Source organism: Hylobates moloch, unplaced genomic scaffold (assembly GCF_009828535.3).
Source record: "Hylobates moloch isolate HMO894 unplaced genomic scaffold, HMol_V3 SCAFFOLD_20, whole genome shotgun sequence".
NCBI classification, from domain to species: domain Eukaryota; kingdom Metazoa; phylum Chordata; class Mammalia; order Primates; family Hylobatidae; genus Hylobates; species Hylobates moloch.
Window position 1 is genome coordinate 37,371,043 of NW_026652295.1, and position 20,454 is coordinate 37,391,496.

Sequence of the window (20,454 nt, forward strand, 5' to 3'; positions counted from 1 at the left end):
GAATTGTCTACTTGCTTAACACTTATTTTCCCTGTTAGACTGAAGTGGCTTCCAGCCTCCATTGCCATTCCAGTGTTTAGCACTGCATTGAATAAATTGAAAAGGACAAACTGAATGAATGATGGAGCAAGGTCAGAAGAGTCGGTGGGCGTGGAGAGGATCACAGAATATCTTTGGATAGAAGGAGGGACTCCTGGGACTAAAGAATGATGAGAATGCATTCAGATACAGATTAGACGGTCAAGAAAGGAACACATAACACATGGGGGCAAAACATGGGGAACACGGGACTTCCCAAGGCTTTTCTGGAGAGAAGTTTGCATGGGCAGACTTGGAATCCTCTGCAGTTGTATTCTTGAAGGCCCAAAGTGGCTGCTCCTATTTACATTTTTTTTTTTGAGACAGGGTCTTGCTCTGTTGCCCAGGCTGGAATGCAGTGAACATGGCTCACTGCTGCCTCCTGGGCTCAAGCAATCCTCTTGCCTCAACCTCCTGAGTAGGTGGGACCACAGGCACACACCACCATGCCTGGCAAAATTCTAAAAAATTTATTGTAGAGATGAGGTCTCACCATGTTGCTCAGGCTGGTCTCAAATTCCTGGGCTCAAGCAATCCTCCATCCTCAGCCTCCAAAAGGGTTAGGATTACAGGCATGAGCCACTGCACCTGGCCCTGATTTACTTTTACTTTTTTTTTTTGGAGATGAAGTCTTGTGCTGTCACCCAGGCTGGAGTGCAGTGGTGCAATTATGGCTCCTGCAGCCTTGAACTCCTGGGCATGAGCAGTCCTCTTGCTTCAGCCTCCTGAGTAGCTGGGATTATAGGCACGAGACACTGCCTCCAACTACTTTTCTTTGTCCTAAAATGAGTGTATTTTGTGGGCATGTCAAATGACTTATTGAACTTTATAAACTAGTTTTCTTTTCTGAATTTGACTAGTTCTCAACTTCTTCCTAAAGCATTTGCTAGTAGAAGAGTTTAGAAAGACAAAGTGCAGGCATTTTGAACCAGACAAAACTGATTTCAAATAGTTTTTCCAACTACTGTGTGACCTAGGAAAATTTCTTATTCTTTCTGAGCCTCAGTTTTCTCTGCTGTGAAATGGGGACCATAATATTACTCACCCCATTACTCATCCCAAGATCAGTGTTTAACTAAATGAGTTAATATGTGTAAAGCTCTTAAATTGATGCCTGTTATACAACACCATGCTCAATTAAAAATTTTATCTAATTTAACTCTCCAAACCAATACTCTGGATTGTCTTCTTTTGAAACCACATCTCATTTTCAACTTCTGACATCATCTTCTCTCCACCCCTTCAGCCTTCTTTCTTTTCACCCATATGAATATCAAGGTAGATTTCTATGTATAATTGAGTCAGGGATAGGTCAAAGATGGACTTTTTCATCTTTCTGTTGTTCTTTGGGCCTTAGCAGCTATGCTTTTAGCCATTGACAATTTTGAATCTGAAGCATTATGCCATTTTCAGCTATCTCTAGCTTTTTTTTTCAAGTGAAGTTAATTATAGTTTTATAAATTAAAGTCATAGGACTAATTTTCACAGTGTTACTTGTAAGTATCTGGAAAATAATAGTCATTTCTTTATTTAACAGACATACACAAAAGAATGGGCTGACATTCTAAACCACAAAAGTAAGCATGTGGAAGAAGCTGTCAGAGAACTTATATCAATATTTGAGCAGATTTACGAAGTGAAATACACTGGGAAAGTAGCAAAACAGTCAGGTAACTTTTCTCGTTACTGTGTTTGAATTACAAGATCTACAGATTCATTCTTATGTAAGCACCTTCTGCTTAGCAGGTACTGAATTCCAGACCCTCCCTTCTCCGGAAGCAAAGAAGGTGTTCAGCATAAATCATGTTGTTTGTACCAACAGTTTAAGCCCAGAGAGTTCTTTTTTTTAATTAGGGAATGGTGGGAACCCCTCTCAAATCCAAGTTCCCAACCCCGGTCCATCATTGCAAGTTGGCCTTCCTATGGATAGCAGTCTCAGGCCTGCTATGCTAACTCTATTTTTTTTTTTTTTTTTTCTGGTGCAGCATTCTAATCAAGTCACTTTGATTATTTGATTTATTTTACTGTTTTTTTTTGAGAGAAATGAACCAGGAAAAGGTAAATTCTATAATTTTCTTGAATCTGAAAAACTTAATCTGGGTGAGACCATGTTTTAAGACTTTTTTTTTTCTTTTCCTAGATCCTTCTCTGTGTAGAGTAAGCTATGAATTCCTACTTAGAACTGTCTTTGGGGTTTGGGTACAGATAAATGGTACCCAGTTGAAGAGTGCACTCCCAAGGAAGAAAACATGATACGGAAGCATGTATTCTCCACCATCCATTCCCCCTCCTGTGATTAAAGGGTGCCCTAAAAGCCTCCTGACTTTTGATTCTGCCCACACCCTCATAACCTTCATTCAGTTTGCTTGACTGGGACTAAGAGAAACTTCATTACTTCATCACATCTGTTCAGGCAAATTTGTATGACAAGGTGCCTGCATTATTTAAAGTGGATGAAATAATTTTTACCCTATTGAATTTCCTGTTATCTCAATAGGTTCTAATAGTTTCAGTTTTATTAATAAGCCTGAGAGAGAAGCTGTTGAATTTGAATCCCCTTTATCAGGGGCAGGGAATTTCAAGAAAAGATTCCCTAGTAGGAGAGTGTTTTGCTTCCTAGGTTATGGTTTAAGAACACGAGACTTTTAGCTTTGCTCAGATTATTGTCCTGTCCTAGATATCTCAAATCTTTAGATAAATTGGAAAAGAAAGACATATTTCATTTTAAAGTTTTGTTTTCAAGCTCTAAATAAGAACTGATTAGGTAAAACTTTGTAGTTGGAGGTTTTACTTGTTAGTATTGTAAGGGGATGTGCCTGTCAGTCACGATCCGTGTTTGCTACACACCTGCTCTTCTCCCCAAATACTGCTCAGGTAAGTAGTGTGAGGCTGGCTTCGAGCAAGGCTAGCCACTGACTGCACCAGGAGTAGGTCACTGACACACAGTGTGCCACCCAGACTCTCGAAGGAGACCTGAGAGATGGCTGTGCCTTACAGGGATGAAGTTAATTAGCTAGTTACCAACATACTTGACGTAGGGAATCTGTGGGAAGCTGGCTTTTTGGAGTGAGAGGAAAACTTTCCAGTCAAGCAGAGATCCCATGAAAGTGACATAGCAAGGAGAGAGAGAGAGTGAGAGAGAGAGAGAGAGAGAGAGCGAAAACTGTGCCAGGAACAGTGGTTCTCAATGGGACTGGAAGGGATTTTACCCCCAAGGGAATATTTGGCAAGGTCTGGAGACATTTTGGTTGTCACACAGTGTGTGTGTGTGTGTGTGTGTGTGTGTGTGTGTGTGTGTGTGGCGGGGGGGTGGGTTGCTACTGGCTTCTGGTGGATAAGGGCCAGGGATGCTGTTAAACATCCTACAGGACAGCCCCCAGCAACAAAGAATTATCCCACCCAAGATGTCAGTAGTGCACAGGATGAGAAAGCCTGAGCATAGAATAAGCGTGCACATCACGTCTTTCCTCTTAGAGTTTCTCCACTTCGTTTAATTAGTTTTCATCACAAACGTTAAAAACACAAAAATATCATTTCAGTCAAGTTAGAAAACTCAAAAGATAAACAGATAATTTAGAAAGATAATAGGTAAAACTCTCTTAAAACTTTTCTGAATTCTAGATTGTATATTTACAGAGTGTATTAGTAGAATGACAAGTCTATTGAGGTGGATAATTTAAATAGAATTCAAGGATGACTCCTACAGGAACAAATGCAAAAAACACTTTTAAAAAAACAGTTTTTAAAGTAAGAGCTTTTTAAAAAGGTACTTCCTAAAAGGATTTGGCCATGTAGAATACACGCAATGCTAAAAAGTCAAATGTTATATTTTTGTTGTGTCTTTTGTCTATAGAACAGCGGAAACATGTTGTTTTTGGAAGTGAAACAGAAGAGGGTGAAAGCAATGACTATGAAGCTAATATTGTGAATGAGGTTGATACTAATGATAAAGAAGATGAATTTAAAAAGGTATTTATTGTGGAACAACTTCATGCAATTCACAGAATTATGGTTTATAGGATTATAGATAACCCCATATGGTGCTTCTTCCAGGCAGTTCTGCAACCAATCTGTATCTAATTTCTAACAAAATCCAGAAAGTGTAATTTTCAATTTTATACTGTAGGATCAGGCAATCCTTTAAGTTTTCCTCAATATCACAGCTTTTGATGTGATTCTGTCAATTACAGTTTATGTAGTCACCTCCCCTCATTGTGATTGACCATGTTTTCTCATATAGTAAATGTGACATCAGGGATTGGAGCTACAAGTGGTTTGACTCAGAATGGAGAACTTTGTTCTCAGTTGTGTTTAATGGTTATCTGCATTCCAAGTCCAGATTGTGGTTCACCTGGGGCTCAGGGATCTGCATTTTAAACTAGCACTATGGATGACCACTCTGGACTCTCCCCCAGGAGAAGCCCTAGATAGGCAGATTTTCACATTGTGTTGAACTGTGTTGAGAGTGAAGGTTCAGAAGGGGGCCTGGGGTTTCTTTTTCCTTCTTAGCCCTCACCCTTCTGGTCATGCATGAGCTCTGAATGTCACTGTCACATTTGCACTCATTCCTGCTTTCTCCTCCCCGGGTCAGTTGTCTTTTAATCCTTCATACCCACCTTCTTTTCATTCTTTTTCTATTTTACCCACTTTTATACAATCTGATACAGTTTTAGAAATGAACAGCATACATTTATTCCACTTTCATCTTCTTGCTCAAGGATGATATTGCCACATAATTGGGAAACACTTTTCTGCAGCATCTAGATTTCTGCAGAGTCTAGGCCTCTTCTCAGTACCATGCACCAGGCAGCTGTTAGCAACCAGCAGGTGTCAGCTGGAGCACTCCCCTCTCAGAAGTGCCTGTCTTCCAGTTGCATTACGTTTTGACACTGGCTGAAGTCCTTAGAGCATGACCGAGTACCCTCAGAATCTCTCCAATTGGGGGATCACTGGAGCTGCACTAGTGGTCACCTCCTAAATAGCCTCTGCCTCTCAAATTCATCTCCCACATTGCTGCCAGAATGGTCTAACATAAAAATCTGATTATGTCCAGGAGGCTGAGGCAGGAGAATGGCATGAACCCGGGAGGCAGAGCTTGCAGTGAGCCGAGATCGTGCCACTGCACTCCAGCCTGCGCGACAGAGCGAGACTCTGTCTCAAAAAAATAAAAATAAAAATAAAAAAATAAAAATCTGATTATGTCACATCTGTGCTTTAGCTTGATAGTTCACCAGCCCTGACTGTACCCCATTGCCACATGGAAAAGCTTGATAATCCTCTTTGTTCATGCCTTATTACTCTGTCTTCTGCCTCACGAACCCAGTCTCAGAGGGGCCAGGTTCTAGAGCAGTGAGGAACAGTATGGCCAGAGCCTTGCCCCGATGTGTGACTCATTGTGTAAGCAAGACATGGGCCCACATCTCTGCCTACCAGGCTCAAAACCTGCCCTGTGCTCTGATCAATAAACTTGGCTACTTCTCCCAAGAGAAGGAAGGGTGTGGAGAGAGGGTCAAACCATGGTCCCAGAGGGTGGAATTTTCATCTTATATATTTGAGTATTGCACAGTTTAAAATACATTTATCCACCAAGCTGAGCTTCTTGAGGATGGAGACTAGTTATCTTCTTGTGCCCATGCCCTTAATCATTGAGAAATGTACCACATTTAAAGTGCTTCAATTTTGTTAGGTGAAAATTGAGTATTGAGCAAGCCAGGATTACGCTGAACATACTGTTTGTGAATTTTGGTTTTTTAATAAGTCCCTCTGGTTTGCTAGGGCGTTTATGCAAACACATTTTTCATGTATTCTTATTTGTCTAAAAAAACCAGACAAGTAATTTAGGACTGAATTTATTTCTACAATATCACTGAAATTGTATAGTTTATTATTTGTTGCCTTTCACATGCCACATCAAATATTGTATCATTGTTTTGGGGATGCTTGAGGTTTTTTGGAGGAGAGATACCGAATCTAATCTGATTTCTTATTACAGGAGTGTAAAGAGGTCTTTGCTTTTTTCTCTCATCAATTACTAGACAGTCTTCAAAAAGCTACACGGTTATCTCTGGACACAATGAAAAGAAGAATATTTGTTGCAAGGCAAGTTGAAAATACACTAATTATGTCTGGTAATCATACTTATCATATTATAATGTGAATAGCACCTCTTATAAATTTATTAATTAAAAAACTATAAAATTTAAAATATAGCATTCATTAAAAGACTGTATGAAAGTATTTGTGTAATACTGCAAGAACTGTAGTCAAATGAACACCCATATTCCCAACACCCTGCCTGAGATAAAAAAGGCTACCAGTCCCCTCATGGGTCCTCTCCCTTCTCACCCAAAAGTAACCACTATCCTGAACTTGGTGTTTATCATTGTCTTGGTTTTCTTCACAGTTTACTATGTTTTTATGTCCCCAATCCACGTATCATTTAATTTTGCCTGTATTTGAACTGCGCTTGGTATAATGTTTTTGAGATTCATCCATGGGGTATAGTTTTTTACACTTCTGTGTAGTTGGAGTATACATAGTCTGTTTATCCATTCTACTGGTGATGGTGATTTGGGTTGCTTCAGTTTGTGCTATCATGAATAAAGCCTCTGCGAGCATCTTGTTCCTGTCTCCTGTTGCACCTGTTAAGAGTGGGTTTGGTGGGTCCTAGGATATGTGCATGCCTCATTTTACCAGGCAGCTCCTAGTGAGAGTGCCCATGGCCCCTCATCCCTGCAGACAATATTATTTGATTAAAAAATTCTTGCCAACATACAGGGTGTTAAATGGCATTTCATCAGGATTTTAGTTTGTATTTTTCTGGTTACTGATGAGATTAAATATACTTCCTTGTGTTTATAGGCCATTTGTTGTTTCTCTTCCTTAAAAGTTGTGTTCCTAGTTCAACCACTGTGGAAGACAGTGTGGCGATTCCTCAAGGATCTAGAACCAGAAATACCATTTGACCCAGCAATCTCATTACTGGGTATATACCCAAATAATTATAAATCATTCTCCAATAAAGACATATGCACACATATGTTTACTGCGGCAATGTTCACAATAGCAAAGGCTTAGAAGCAACCCAAATGCCCATCAATGATAGACTGGATGAAGAAAATGTGGCACATATAATATTACCATGGAATACTATGCAGCCATAAAGAAGGATGAGTTCATGTCCTTTGCAGGGCATGGATGAAGCTGGAAACCATCATTCTCAGCAAACTAACACAAGAACAGAAGACCAAACACCACATGTTCTCACTCATAAGTGGGAGTTGAACAATGAGAACACATGGACACTGGGAGGGGAACATCACACACCAGGGCCTGTCAGGGGGTGTGGGGCTAGGGGAGGGATAGCATTAGAAGAAATACCTAATGTAGATGACGGGTTGATGGATGCAGCAAACCACCATAGCATGTGTATACCTATATAACAAACCTGCATGTTCTGCACATGTACCCCAGAACTTAAAGTATAATTAAAAAAAGAAGAAAATAATTATGTTCCTTTTTTGGCCTGTTTTTCTATCGAATTGGATTAATTCATAAGTATTCTTAGTATATTACATTATTGATGATAATATAACAAATGTCTTTTGTCAGTTTTGCCTTATCTTTTCATTGGCTTTATTAATTTTCATTTTCCATTGCCGAGTTTTAAAAATATTCAAATTTATCAATTTTAGTGATTTGTGATCTTTTTAAAGAAACCAACTCTTCGCTACTGCATAATGTCTTCCAAAACTTTTGTAGTTTTGACCTTTATATTTAGGGTTTTAATTTACATGTATTGAGTTTTATGCTTAGTGTGAGGTAGCAAATTAATATATTTTTTTCCACATGGTTAATTAGTTGACCAAGCAAAAGTTGTTGAAAAATCAACTTACTTGTGAGGTCAGGTGGGGGAGTTATTTAAGTTGCATCGAATCTATAGATCAATTTGGAGAGAATTAGCATCCTTATAAATATTGAGTCTTCTATTCAGAATTATGTATTACCTCTGCATTGATATATCTTCTTTAATATCTCTCTGTAATGTTTTATAAATCTCTGTGTAAAGGTCCTGCACATTTTTGTTAGATTTATTCCTTTGCTATTCATTGCTGATTTTTAATTTAATTAAAATTAAGTTAAAAACACTGGGAAAACTTCAATTCTCCCAGTGTGATTGTGGATTTATTAAACTTTGCTTTTGTTTTGGTCAGTTCTTGTTTTATGTATTCTATGGCTATGTTGTTAGGTGCATACAAGGTCATAGTAGTTAAACCTGCTTAAGAGCACTTTTCCTTTTATTTTTATTTGGCAAATCTCTTTATCTCTGTTAATCCTGCTTCCTCACAATTTAGTTTGTCATTACTTTACCAACTTTTTTTGTGTAATTGTTTCAGTCTCTTTACTTAAGCCTTTCTCTGTACTTTTTAGTTTTACCTCTTAAAAACATTGTATACCTGATAATTTTCCTTCAATCTCATTACCTCTGTCTTAGTGAGTTTAATTTGTTTGCATTTATTGTGATTTTTGATATAGTTGCACTTAATTTATGACATTTTATTTTGTGTTTTCTTCTCAATATTCTTTTTCTTTGATTCATTTTATTATGACTGTTGTCTTTGGGGTGGATAATTTTCACCATTTATTCTCTTTTCTGTACTTCAGTTCTTTAAGTGATTACCCTAAACTTTAGAAGGCACATATTTTGCTCCAACTGAAAAAAGTACTGGCCAGGCGTCCCAGCACCATGGGAGGCCAAGGCAGGCAAATCACTTGAGGTCAGGAGTTCGAGACCAGCCTGACCAACATGGTGAAATCCTGTCTCTACTAAAAATACAAAAATTAGCCAGGCGTGGTGGTGCACGCCTGTAGTCCCAGCTATTAGGGAGGCTGAGGCAGGAGAATTACTTGAACCTGGGAGGTGGAGTTTGCAGTGAGTCAAGACTGTGCCATCGCACTCCAGCCTGGGCGACAGAGTGAGACTCCATCTCAAAAAAAAAAAGTACTGTCCTTAGTTTTGCAGTTTTCTAGTCTTATTTCTGACTACAAGGGCCTTGGCAAGCTTTACTCACTGAACTGTACATATTTTATTGCTGTCTGATGTTTTAGTTTTACCATTGTGTAAACACTCAAAAATAATATATTAAAATAATTTATTTACTTGCATAATTTATTAAAATCTCCAGGTTCTCATGTACTTTTTTGTATCCCATTGATTTTTTAGTGAGGATCTGTGAGAAGTAGACTCTCTTATCCTTCTTTGTAAGTCTGAAAATGTTTTGCCTTCATACTTTCATAACACTTTGGCTGGATATAAAATTTTTCTTTGTCTTTTAGCACTTGGAAAGTATTTCTTCATTTTTTTCTGAGTTATGTTGCTGCTGATGAGAAGTCTGCATGAGTCTAATTGAATATTCTCTTTTAATCCTTAATGTTTCTGCAGTTTACTTACCCTGTGTGGATTTGTCTTTATTTAATCCTGCTTTGTTCTCAGAGTGCACTTTCTATTTGAGGGTTTATAGCTTTCCTTAATGCTAGAAAAAACCTCAGCAATTTCCCCTTTAGTTATTGCTTCTAGGATATTCTTTCATTGTCTTCTTCTGGAACTCCTATTAATTGAATGTTGAGTAGAATGAGCACATAACCTATTGTTCCAACTATGGAACTTTTGTGAGTGAAGGGGCACTGTCCAGATGAGGTGCCAAGACACAGAGAATCTGGAACTGCCCTGGGCACACTGGACGTGTGGTCATTTCATATGTTGGGGCTTCTCATTCTCTTCTCCTTGTCTCCTAAATGACTCTGTCATCTATGTTATCTTTTTGCCTTTCTGAACTACATTATGGGCAAGTATCTCTGTATCTATTCTAAAGATTTTGTCATCTGTGACATCTTAAATATTTCAAGAAAAAATACTTTTTCCTTATCCTCTAGATATGGTATTATTTTTAGTTTAGCAATTTTTTTTTTTGTAAGAGTCTTCATATATCACGGAACATTTTTCCTTACTTTAGAGCTTGTTATCTGGACATTAATTTTTATCTAGAGTGAGTTTCCGTTTTGTTTTTGAATTTCGTTAGCTCTCTTTCTTACCCTTAGACATATTCATACATACTTGGGTTTTAATGTGCAGGCTCTCTTTGAGTGAGAGCTTTGTTTTTGTGTTTCCGTTTCCTTCTCTCTCTCCCTATCTATGAGTTTCACTTTTGCCTCTAAATGACACTTGGAACCCTGAGTACAGAACCAGGTCTTATTTCTTCACAGTTACTGGCCCCTGGAGAGATATTGGGGGTATGGCAGGTTCGGCTAGGGAGCGCACGGGTGGCCTTAGTTACTTATCAGGGAATTTGTGGATGTGCTTCTTTTGCCCCAGGTCTGCATCTGCTGTAAAAGCCGTAGCTGCAGGCAGTGGGTTGACACATCCTGTCTTGCAGCATCATCTGCAAGACAGGTGGGAGAGCATCATCTTAGTTTTTGGCCTTAAGTAGTGAGGCTGGCTGAGGCCCCATCCCTCATTGAGTCCTGTCCATCCTCTATATTCCACCAGAGCCAACCTCACCATGGTCACTGCCTCTTTCCAGCCCGGAACCCTGGCTAGGCTGTCCTTGAGTTTCTCTCCATTTCTACTTCATAGAGATGCTTACCTTGTATTTGAGCATTCTCACGTCCTTTATTTCCCATCCGTGATTGTGATGGGTTTGGCAAAAAGAAGCTTTTTTGAAGTATGAACTCACTATGCCACATTGATTTACAAGTTCTGTGGCAATTCAGCAATTTTTGAGGAGGCATACATGAGGATAGTACTAAAAATCCTTACTTGTCTAAAATGTCTTTCTCTTATCCCCACACACGAATGCTAGCTTGGTCTTCTGGGATCAGAATCCCTTTCTCTCACACTCTACAGAGGCTGCTCCACTGGCTTCTTTGGTTTCAATTTTTAGAGGAGAGTTCTGCTGCTAATCCGATTTTCCTTTCCAACTAACAACTTGTATTTGTTTTGATGCTGACAGGATTTCTCTTTTATTCTTGAAATTCACAAATTGTATCTTTAGATGCAGGTGAGTTTTTTCCCCCCATTAATCCTGTCAGGCACCTAGAGAATCTCTTCAAGACGAAAAAACAAGCCTATTCTTAAGGTTAAAGGAGTGCTTTGCTTTAATTTCCCGTATCTACACAGTATTCACATGCCGTATCTAGGTAGTAAGCATCTCTGAGTGGAGTGACCCTCTGGAAATTACTTAACCTCTCCCTACCTTGGTTTCCTTATCTACAATATGGAAATAATAATAGTCATAGGGTCTGCCTCACAGAATTAATGTGAACATAAACTGGTAATCTATGGAAAGTGGCTGGCATACATTAAGCATTCAATAAATGTTACTTATTCTTACCTTTTCTCTAAGTATTTTCTCTCTCTTTGTATTTTGCACCTGGAATTTTGGAGACTACCTTCAGCTGATTCTCTAATTTGCTATATAAGGTACCAAATGATATAGTGCACTGTTCACTGCCTCTATTATTCAACTGTTCCTTTATACTTCATGAAAACTCTTTCTTATTCTCAAATTACACACTTTGAATCAATGCCCACACTAATTTTATTGCAACATCGTGAATTTCACTGGGAGACTATGAATTGAGGGGGTTTGTTTGCTTGCTTGCTTTTTGTTTCGTCCTTTCCAATAATATGTTTATCTGGGAACCATTGGCCCTGAGTGCTAAAAGTTGAGTCTTCACTTTTGAACTGTGGCCTCTATGTTTCTTGTGATCCCCTCCCACCCCCATCTGCTTGTATTTAGAAATGGAGAAGTAAGTTTTCAGTAATGACAGTATTTCTTGCACTCCCAGAGAAAAAGAGAATGGATAGATTGCATTTATTATAATTTTGCCTGGGATAGGGGCGGAGGTTAAGACAGAGGGAGCTATGCTAGCCAGACTAATTTGTAGCTCTGCGTGTGTCCTTCATAACTGGACTCAGGCGTCTGTGCTGCTGTCTGTGCATGAGTGATATTGTTTAACAAAGCGGTTTTTGGAAAGCATGGACCAGAAACTTCCCGTTTAATCTTGTAAAAATATAAAGAAGCATATAAAGGTATATGCTGGTGATCTCGTCCTGTATCTGTTGCAGGGCTGGGAACAAAGAATGCCTTTAGTAAACATTGTTAAAGGTTATTACTGAGAAGAACAACATTACAATAGTAGAAAATGTATATGAGATTACTATTTTACTTCTAAGACTATTGGGTCATTGTATTTTCTCAGTTCTCTGCAGTTTAGGGTTCTGTTATAAGTAATATTCTCTTTGTGTAATTTGGCCTTTTAAAAATGATCTTTATTGTTAGGACTGAATTTTGTAGCATAATAAACTATTAATGAAATTTTAGGGTAAGGTTCATCAGCTAAATGCCCATCTCATTGCAGCCTTTATGAGCGAAAGCGGTCAGAAGATATTATTTCCTTCATAAAAAGTGAAGTACATCTTGCAATTCCTAATGTGGTAAGTATTATTAAATACACTGATATTTTGGTAAGGTACTTAAGAATATAGTACTGGAACTGAGCTTTCATTTAGGGTAACATTTTGGTCCTATGTGTTTTTTCACTTTCCCTCATTATTTAACAAATTGGAAATGTCATTCATATCTGTTATGAACAGCTACTTCTGGGATGGGTGCAGTGGCTCATGCCTGTAATCCCAACACTTTGGGAGGCCAAGGCGGGTGGAGCACCTGAGGTCAGGAGTTTGAGACCATTCTGGCCAACATGGTGAAACCCTGTCTCTACTAAAAATACAAAAATTAACCAGGCATGGTGGTAGGTGCCTGTAGTCCCAGCTACTCGGGAGGCTGAGGCAGAAGAATTGCTTGAACCTGGGAGGTGGAGGTTGCAGTGAATTGAGATTGTGTCATAGCACTCCAGCCTGGGTGACAGAGCAAGACTCTGTCAAAAAAAAAAAAAAAAAAAGTTACTTCTGTATTAGCTCATGGTGTATCGAAGGCCTCGTGAAAGAGTTGAGTTAGGCATCTGTTCTTCCAGCAATTAGCGAGCACCCTACAAATTGCCTTGCTTTTTCTTACTTCAGACATTAAATTATCTAAATAAAATCATCACAGTTGTTCAGATCCCTACCTCAAACACATGACTGTGAGGCAACGCACTAAGGTAAGGATGGCAGAAGAGAAAGACAAAAAGAGCCTGTGCCCTGAGCATCTGAATCACCTGTGTCTTCCCATGGCACTTATCTCTACAACTACCCCAGCTGCTGAGGGGCATCTGGAACTTCAAGCCACATGGGATGGCTGAGCTGCATTCTGCGATGGGTCAAAGGATAAGGCCAGGCAGAAATGGCCCGTGACTCACCTAAAACCACCTTTACATGGTCTGACCTCCTGAAGGATAGCTTCTTAGCTTATTTGGCACATTTCAAAGAACTGAGGTCAGAATCTTGGTGGTGTAGCTTCTTCAGTTACTTTGTTTCATGGATCTCTAACACGTAGTCTGTAATTTCCCACTGCATTCTGCCACCCTCATGGGGAAAAGGATGACAAGTACTAGTTTGACCTTTTCAACAAAATCGAAATATCACTTCTATCTGTTATTAAAAAGTTACTTCCGGCCAGGCGCGGTGGCTCAAGTCTGTAATCCCAGCACTTCAGGAGGCCGAGGCGGGCGGATCACGAGGTCAGGAGGTCGAGACCATCCTGGCTAACACGGTGAAACCCCGTCTCTATTAAAATATAAAAAATTAGCCGGGTATGTTGGCAGGCGCCTGTAGTCCCAGCTACTCGGGAGGCTGAGGCAGGAGAATGGTGTGAACCCGGGAGGCAGAGCTTGCAGTGAGCCGAGATCGCGCTGCCGCACTCCAGCCTGGGGGACAGAGCAAGACTCCGTCTCAAAAAAAAAATAAAAATAAAAAATAAAAAGTTACTTCCGCATTAGCTCGTGGTGTAATGAGGCTTGCAGGAATCGATAGAAGGCAAACTTCAGGATAGAGAAAATCTGCATCCTCCCCATCTTCCTCTATCATTCTCCCCCTCAAATCAGCCTTGCACTGGGCCAGCCGAGGCTTGCCCCACTCAGTGGGGAATGGAGGTGGTGAAAATTGAGGGATGGACTGTATGCGCCGGCACTATTATACATTTGTTTCTTCTTTCCACAGGTGATGATTCCTAGTTTGGATGACATTCAGCAAGCCATTAACCGTATGATCCAGTTAACCCTGGAGGTCAGCAGAGGAGTGGCTCACTGGGGGCAACAGCAAATCCGTCCCATCAAGTCTGTCATTCCCAGCCCCACCACTACTGACGTGACCCATCAAAACACAGGAAAAGTGCTGAAGAAGGAAGAAAGTAAGAATGTAAAATTAGTCAATGATCTTACTGGTCCTTCTTGGATTTGATAGCATATAGATTTTTAAATTATTTTATATGGTTGATACATTTTGCATTTAAAAAATAGTATGTTTCATCTTAAACATAATGTGCAGGCATTTTTTCCTGGCTTTGGGTGGTGGGTGAAAAGGATTTTTAAATCACTTTTCTACTATGATGATCTTAAGTTAAAAATTAAAATAAACCTTAGCACTAATTTTACTTTCTGCATGATAGTAGGTTGGATAAACTTAAGGTAAACATAAATTCGTCACTTAAATAATTATGAATATGATATGATAGTGACCCAAAATTTCATGAACCTTTTTTTGACACTTCCTGTATAGAAAGAAACTGGTTTCTATTTTGTTTTATTTTAGTTCAGGGTACATGTGCAGGATGTGTAGGTTTGTTACATAGGTAAACATGTGCCATGGTGGTTTGCTGCACCTATCAACCCATCACCTAGGTGTTAAGCAAGCATGCATTAGCTATTTTTCCTGATGCTCTCCCTCCCATCACCCCCCCATCCCCCACCAACAGGCTCCAGTATGTGTTGTTCCCCTCCCTATGTCAATGTGTTCACGTTGTTCAGCTTCCACTTACAACAAGTGAGAACATGTGGTGTTTGGTTTTCTGTTCCTGCATTAGTTTGCCAATGATAATGGCTTCTGGCTCCATCTATGTCCTTGCAAAGGACATGATCTCATTGTTTCTTTATGGCTGCATAATATTCCATGGTGTATATGTACCACATTTTCTTTATGCAATTTACCATTGATGGGCATTTGGGTTGATTCCATGTCTTTGCCATTGTGAATAGTGCTGCGGTGAACATAGGTGTGCATGTATCCTTATAATAGAATGATTTATATTCCTTCGGGTATATACCCAGTAACAGAATTGCTGGGTCAAATGGTATTTCTGGTTCTAGGTCTTTGAGGAATTGCCACACTGTCTTCTACAGTGGTCGAACTAATTTACATTCCCACCAACAGTGTAAAAGCATTCCTAATTCTCCACAGCCTTGCCAGCGTCTGTTGTTTCTTGACTTTTTAATAATTGCCATTCTGTCTGGCATGAGATGGTATCTCATTGTGGTTTTGATTTGCATTTCTCTAATGATCACTGATGTTGAGCTTTTTTTTTATATATGTGTGTTGGCCGCTTAAGTGTCTTCTTTTGCAAAGTGTCTATTCATGTCCTTTGTCCATTTTCTGATGGGGTTGAGAAACTGGTCTCTTCAACTGGTCTCTTTAACTTTTTAATGGGTTTGAGAAACTGGTCTCAAAACTATGTTGCTTCCACTGTGATGCAGGGAAAGGCAAATTGAAAACAAGATACCAGGTAAGGCCCAGTGTGGTGGCTCACGTCTGTAATCCCAATACTTTGGGAGGCCGAGGCAGGTGGATCATCTGAGGTCAGGAGTTTGATATCATCCTGGCCAACATGGCAAAACCGTGTCTCTACCAAAAATACAAAAAAATTAGCCGCGCATGGTGGTGGGCACCTGTAATCCTAGCTACTGGGGAGGCTGAGGCAGGAGAATCACTTGAACCGGAGGTGGAGGTTGCAGTGAGCTGAGATTGCACCACTGCACTCCAGCCAGGGTGACAGAGGGAGACTCCGTCTCCAAAACATAAAAAACAAAAAACAAAAACACCCCCAAGATACCAGGTAAGGTACATGACCAGGTGGCTCAGACCCCTATGGCACCTTTCTATGTTGCACTAAGATTGCTTTCTCAGCTTACATCTATGGTCTCATGGGGTGCTCCCTACAACCAGCTAATAAAGGATGAAAAATCTCAGGACTGGTCTATCCGAATTGGCTTAATGTGTTGGTGTCAGCTGAAAATGGACTTCTATTGCACTACAACCCACTCAGGAGTGGCCCTAAAGGACAGTGAAAAGGGGAATCCCCCCAGTGGGCAGAGCTTCAAGCAGTATAACTTTTTTAAGGAGAGTGGTCTGAAGCAAAGATATACATGGACTCTTGGGCAGTGACAAATGGCTGGACTGATCATTCAGAACCTAGAAAGAGCAACTTTGGAAAATCAGAGGCAAGAAGAGCTAGGGAAAAAGCATGTGGATGGATCTATGAATTTATATAAAATACATGGAAAGGTTAATATTAGTTCCTTCAGGGGCTGATCATAATCCTGAAAGACACAATCTAATGCCATAGTCTCAAATGTTGAAATCCCAAAAGATCAAAATCCCAAAAATATAATTCTGGAAAAAAAAATAATTATTTTAATAAACAGTTCTTTTAAATATATTTATTTACATTTTTAAAGGGGGATTTGATTTTCAGAATTTTAGACATGGATTTTATACTTTCAGGATTTAGACTTTAGGGATTTTGAGCTTTTGGGATTTCAATATTTGAGATTATGGTGTTTGGGATTGTGTCTTCTGAGATTATGAATCCAACCCAGTTCTTTCTTCAGAGGTTAAATAATTTTTCCAAAGTCACAAACCTAATGACAGGGCTGGGAATTAATCCATATAAGAAGATTAGTATCTAATTTTTTTACTTTTAGTCCAATGTTTGCCATTATTCTTTATTCTCTCCCTAGTCCTTCTATATATTTTTCTATTATTGTAGCAGGCTAAACATGAAACTAAAAATTGTTAGATGCAAAAATCTCCTTGGACTTATCAACAATCTTGCAAATAAGAATTCTATTCTCTGCAAAATTATCAACCAAGTACGATATAAATAGACATTTTCAGACGTGCAATGTCTTTTAAAATGTGCCCTCAACACACCCTTTTCCACAAAGCTACTGACGGTTGTAGTCTTCCAAAATGAGAAAGCAAAAGCAAAAAAAAAAAAAAAGAAGATATGGGATATTGGAAACAGGAATAAAACACAGCAGACAGGTGAAGAGAATTTCAAGGTGAATGTTGAAGGGTGATTGTGCAATGATAGTTATGTTCTAAGCGTAGAGGGCAACCAGTGTGACTCAGGACACGGATGAGTTTTGACTGCTCTCACCAAATGCTGGATGCAGTTATATATACTGTCTTTTCACTTGAAGAGAGAATGCCTGGGTAAACCTGGTTTGTATTCTTGTCTGGACTTTCTTGTTCTTACCATGTGCTGAAGTTGCTGCTCTACGCTCATTGCTCTGGGTCAGCTGAGGAAACTTATTCATTCCTCAGAAGCGTTCTGCCTTGACCAACTACTGAGAACTGGAGGCAGGTAATTGTGATATAAGGAAATAGAGAATAGCTCACTATCCTGGCCATATTCTTGCTGGACACTTATTACTTGGCTCACAAACACAGTGCTGCCAGTTGCCCTGATTGTCATGACATGTATATTTTCTGGGACTCATTTATGATTCTGCCCTGTAGCTTCCCCCACAAAGGGCTTTTGTAAACTTGTAGAAAAGATGAAGCCAGACTAGTTCCAGAGACTCTTTTCTTGTAGGAGCCTTCATCTCACATGAACAATTAATGTTCTTTCCTTTACAGCTAGTTGTGTGCTTACTGCTTAGTTTTTAAAAGTTGTTTAGGGATAAGCATGTTGGTTTATTGTAAAGTTTATCTTCAAAGAAAATTCAGGATAATGGTTGCTTCTGGGAGTAAGGGAAGGGAATGGGATTAGAGAGGTGCCTAGAGAGGACTAGTCTATTGGTAACATTCTATTCTTAACTTGGTGGTGAGTGCATTGGAATTCATTTTTTTCTTCTTCTTTAATATACATTTTATTTATTTCTTGTGTTTTTTATATATGTTTCTGTAAGTATATTTCACTTACCTACACACAGACATAAATACAGCCTCTTAGCAAACTAGGAATAAGATGGATTTTCCAATAGTGTCATCTGTAAAAATATTTAGAAGTATTCCATTCCCAATAAAATGAAGAATAAAGAAGGAAGCCCACTATTATCATTCTTATTTGATAGTTTACTAGAGATCTTCATTATGAAATAAGACAAGAAAAAATGAGAAGAATTGGAGAGGAAGACTGAGATTGTCCTTATTTAAAGATTATATATAGAAAATCCAGGAAATCTAGGAATAATTGTTACAACCAATAAGTTCAGTAATGTTTATGTATAAAAGATCAACATACAAAACCCCCAGTGTTTCTACATTTACCAGTAATACAATTAATATATAATAGAAGGTCGGGCGAAGTGGCTCACGCCTGTAATCCCAGCACTTTGGGAGGCCGAGGTGGGCGGGTCATGAGGTCAGGAGATCGAGACCATCCTGGCTAACAGGGTGAAACCCTGTCTCTACTAAAAAAATACAAAAAATTAGCTGGGCGTGGTAGCAGGCGCCTGTAGTCCCAGCTGCTCGGGAGGCTGAGGCAGGAGAATGGCATGAACCCAGGAGGCGGAGTTTGCAGTGAGCTGAGATTGCACCACTGCACTCCAGCCTGGGCAACAGAGCGAGACTCCGACTCAAAAAAAAAAAAATTTTATATATATATATATATATTAGAAACAGATTTTCTTTGTTAGCCACAAACCATAAGGTATTTAACAAATAAATGTAAAAAAATATTTGCACAGCATTTTTGGAGAAAATATTATTGAATGAGATAATGGAAGACAAGAATAAGTCCACATCATGAAGTCAATTCTTTGATTAATCTATACATTCAATACAATTCCAAAGAAATCACAATAGGTTTTTTTTTCTGTTGTCAACTTGATTTATAAATTTGATTGTAAAATTATATGGAAGTGAAAAGAGTTAAAAATAGCCAAGAAAAATTGGTGGTGAAGAAAAGCAACGTAGGGGGTCCTGCCCTGCCAAATAGCAAGGAGTATTACAAAGCCAGGCTAATTAGGACCATCTTTTAGTGATCCAAAGATAGATAACATACAGCAGAACAGGACAGAGGGTGCAGAAATGCTCATATATATGAAAATGTATGATATAGGTGGATTTACGAATCAGTGGAGAAAGAATGTACTATTTAATAAATGTGGCTAAGGATTTGTCTCCATATGGAAAAAACTTACAGTAGTATCTTAAATTAGATACACATCATACCCACTATTCTATATCCTATAACACTATTCCATCTATTTTACAACACTTTGAGAATAAAACAGCACAATATATTTAAAACACCAGGGTAGGGAAGGATTCTCAAAACATACGAAGCTCAAACCGTAGAAGAAAAGATGTTTAAATTTGACTTCTTTGTATTTAAAAACATCTTTAAAGGACCTTTAAATTTAAATGACCATGCTGAAGTCCTTAATAAAATGTTAGCAAACTGAATCCAGCAGTGTATAAAAAGGGTTGTATAGTGTGACCAAATGAGGTTTATCCCACAAAAGCAAGGTTGGTTTAACATCCTAAAATACACCATATGAATAGAATAAAGGGCAAAAACTCATGATCATCTCAATAGACATAGAAAAAATATTTGACAAAATCCAACACCCTTTCATGATAAACATGCTCAACAATCAGGGAATAGAATTGAACTTCTTCGACCTTATAAAAGGCATCATACTTAACGTTGAAAGCCTGAATTGTTTCCCCCTAAGATTAGGAACAAGTCAAGAATACTAGCTCTCATCACATCTACTCAACATTATAGTGGAGGTTCTATCAAGTGGATTAAGATAAGTGAACTAAGCTGAAGATACACAAATTGGAGGGGAAAAAGTTAAACTGTCTTTATTAGCAGATGACATGATCTTGTACGTAAAAATAACCCAAGGAATCAACCCTCACACACACACACACAAAAACTATTAGAACTAATAAATGAATTCAATACGACTGCAGGATACGAGATCAATATATAGATATCAACTATATTTCTAAATATTAGCAATGAACCATCTGAAAATGAAATCAAACAATTTAATGCACAAAAGGAAGGAAGAATAAAATACATTTAACAGAAGCATAAGGTCTGTACACTGAAACTGCAAAACATTGCTGAAAGTTATACCATGAAGAGATACATCATGCTCATAGGTTGGAAGATCCAATATTATTAAGCTGGCAGATCTCCC

At 38.8% G+C, this 20,454-nt stretch overlaps 1 protein-coding gene across 11 annotated transcripts in view; it reads left to right on the plus strand.

The window, feature by feature from the left end:
• The window catches only part of DNAH8 (dynein axonemal heavy chain 8), a 309,672-nt gene that overhangs the window by 80,948 nt on the left and 208,270 nt on the right, over window positions 1–20,454 (plus strand). For 10 of the 11 annotated variants that reach the window (XR_009211262.1, XM_058432164.1, XM_058432166.1 and 7 more), the window contains 5 exons: window positions 1,616–1,748; window positions 3,932–4,047; window positions 6,071–6,177; window positions 12,499–12,574; window positions 14,237–14,426. Coding sequence is in view for 10 of the 11 variants with exons in the window: in XM_058432164.1 (XP_058288147.1) it covers window positions 1,616–1,748; window positions 3,932–4,047; window positions 6,071–6,177; window positions 12,499–12,574; window positions 14,237–14,426 (622 nt within the window). In the remaining variant the exon portion in view is untranslated. The remainder of the gene's footprint in view (window positions 1–1,615; window positions 1,749–3,931; window positions 4,048–6,070; window positions 6,178–12,498; window positions 12,575–14,236; window positions 14,427–20,454) is intronic. The other variant, XM_058432168.1, reaches the window with a different exon arrangement.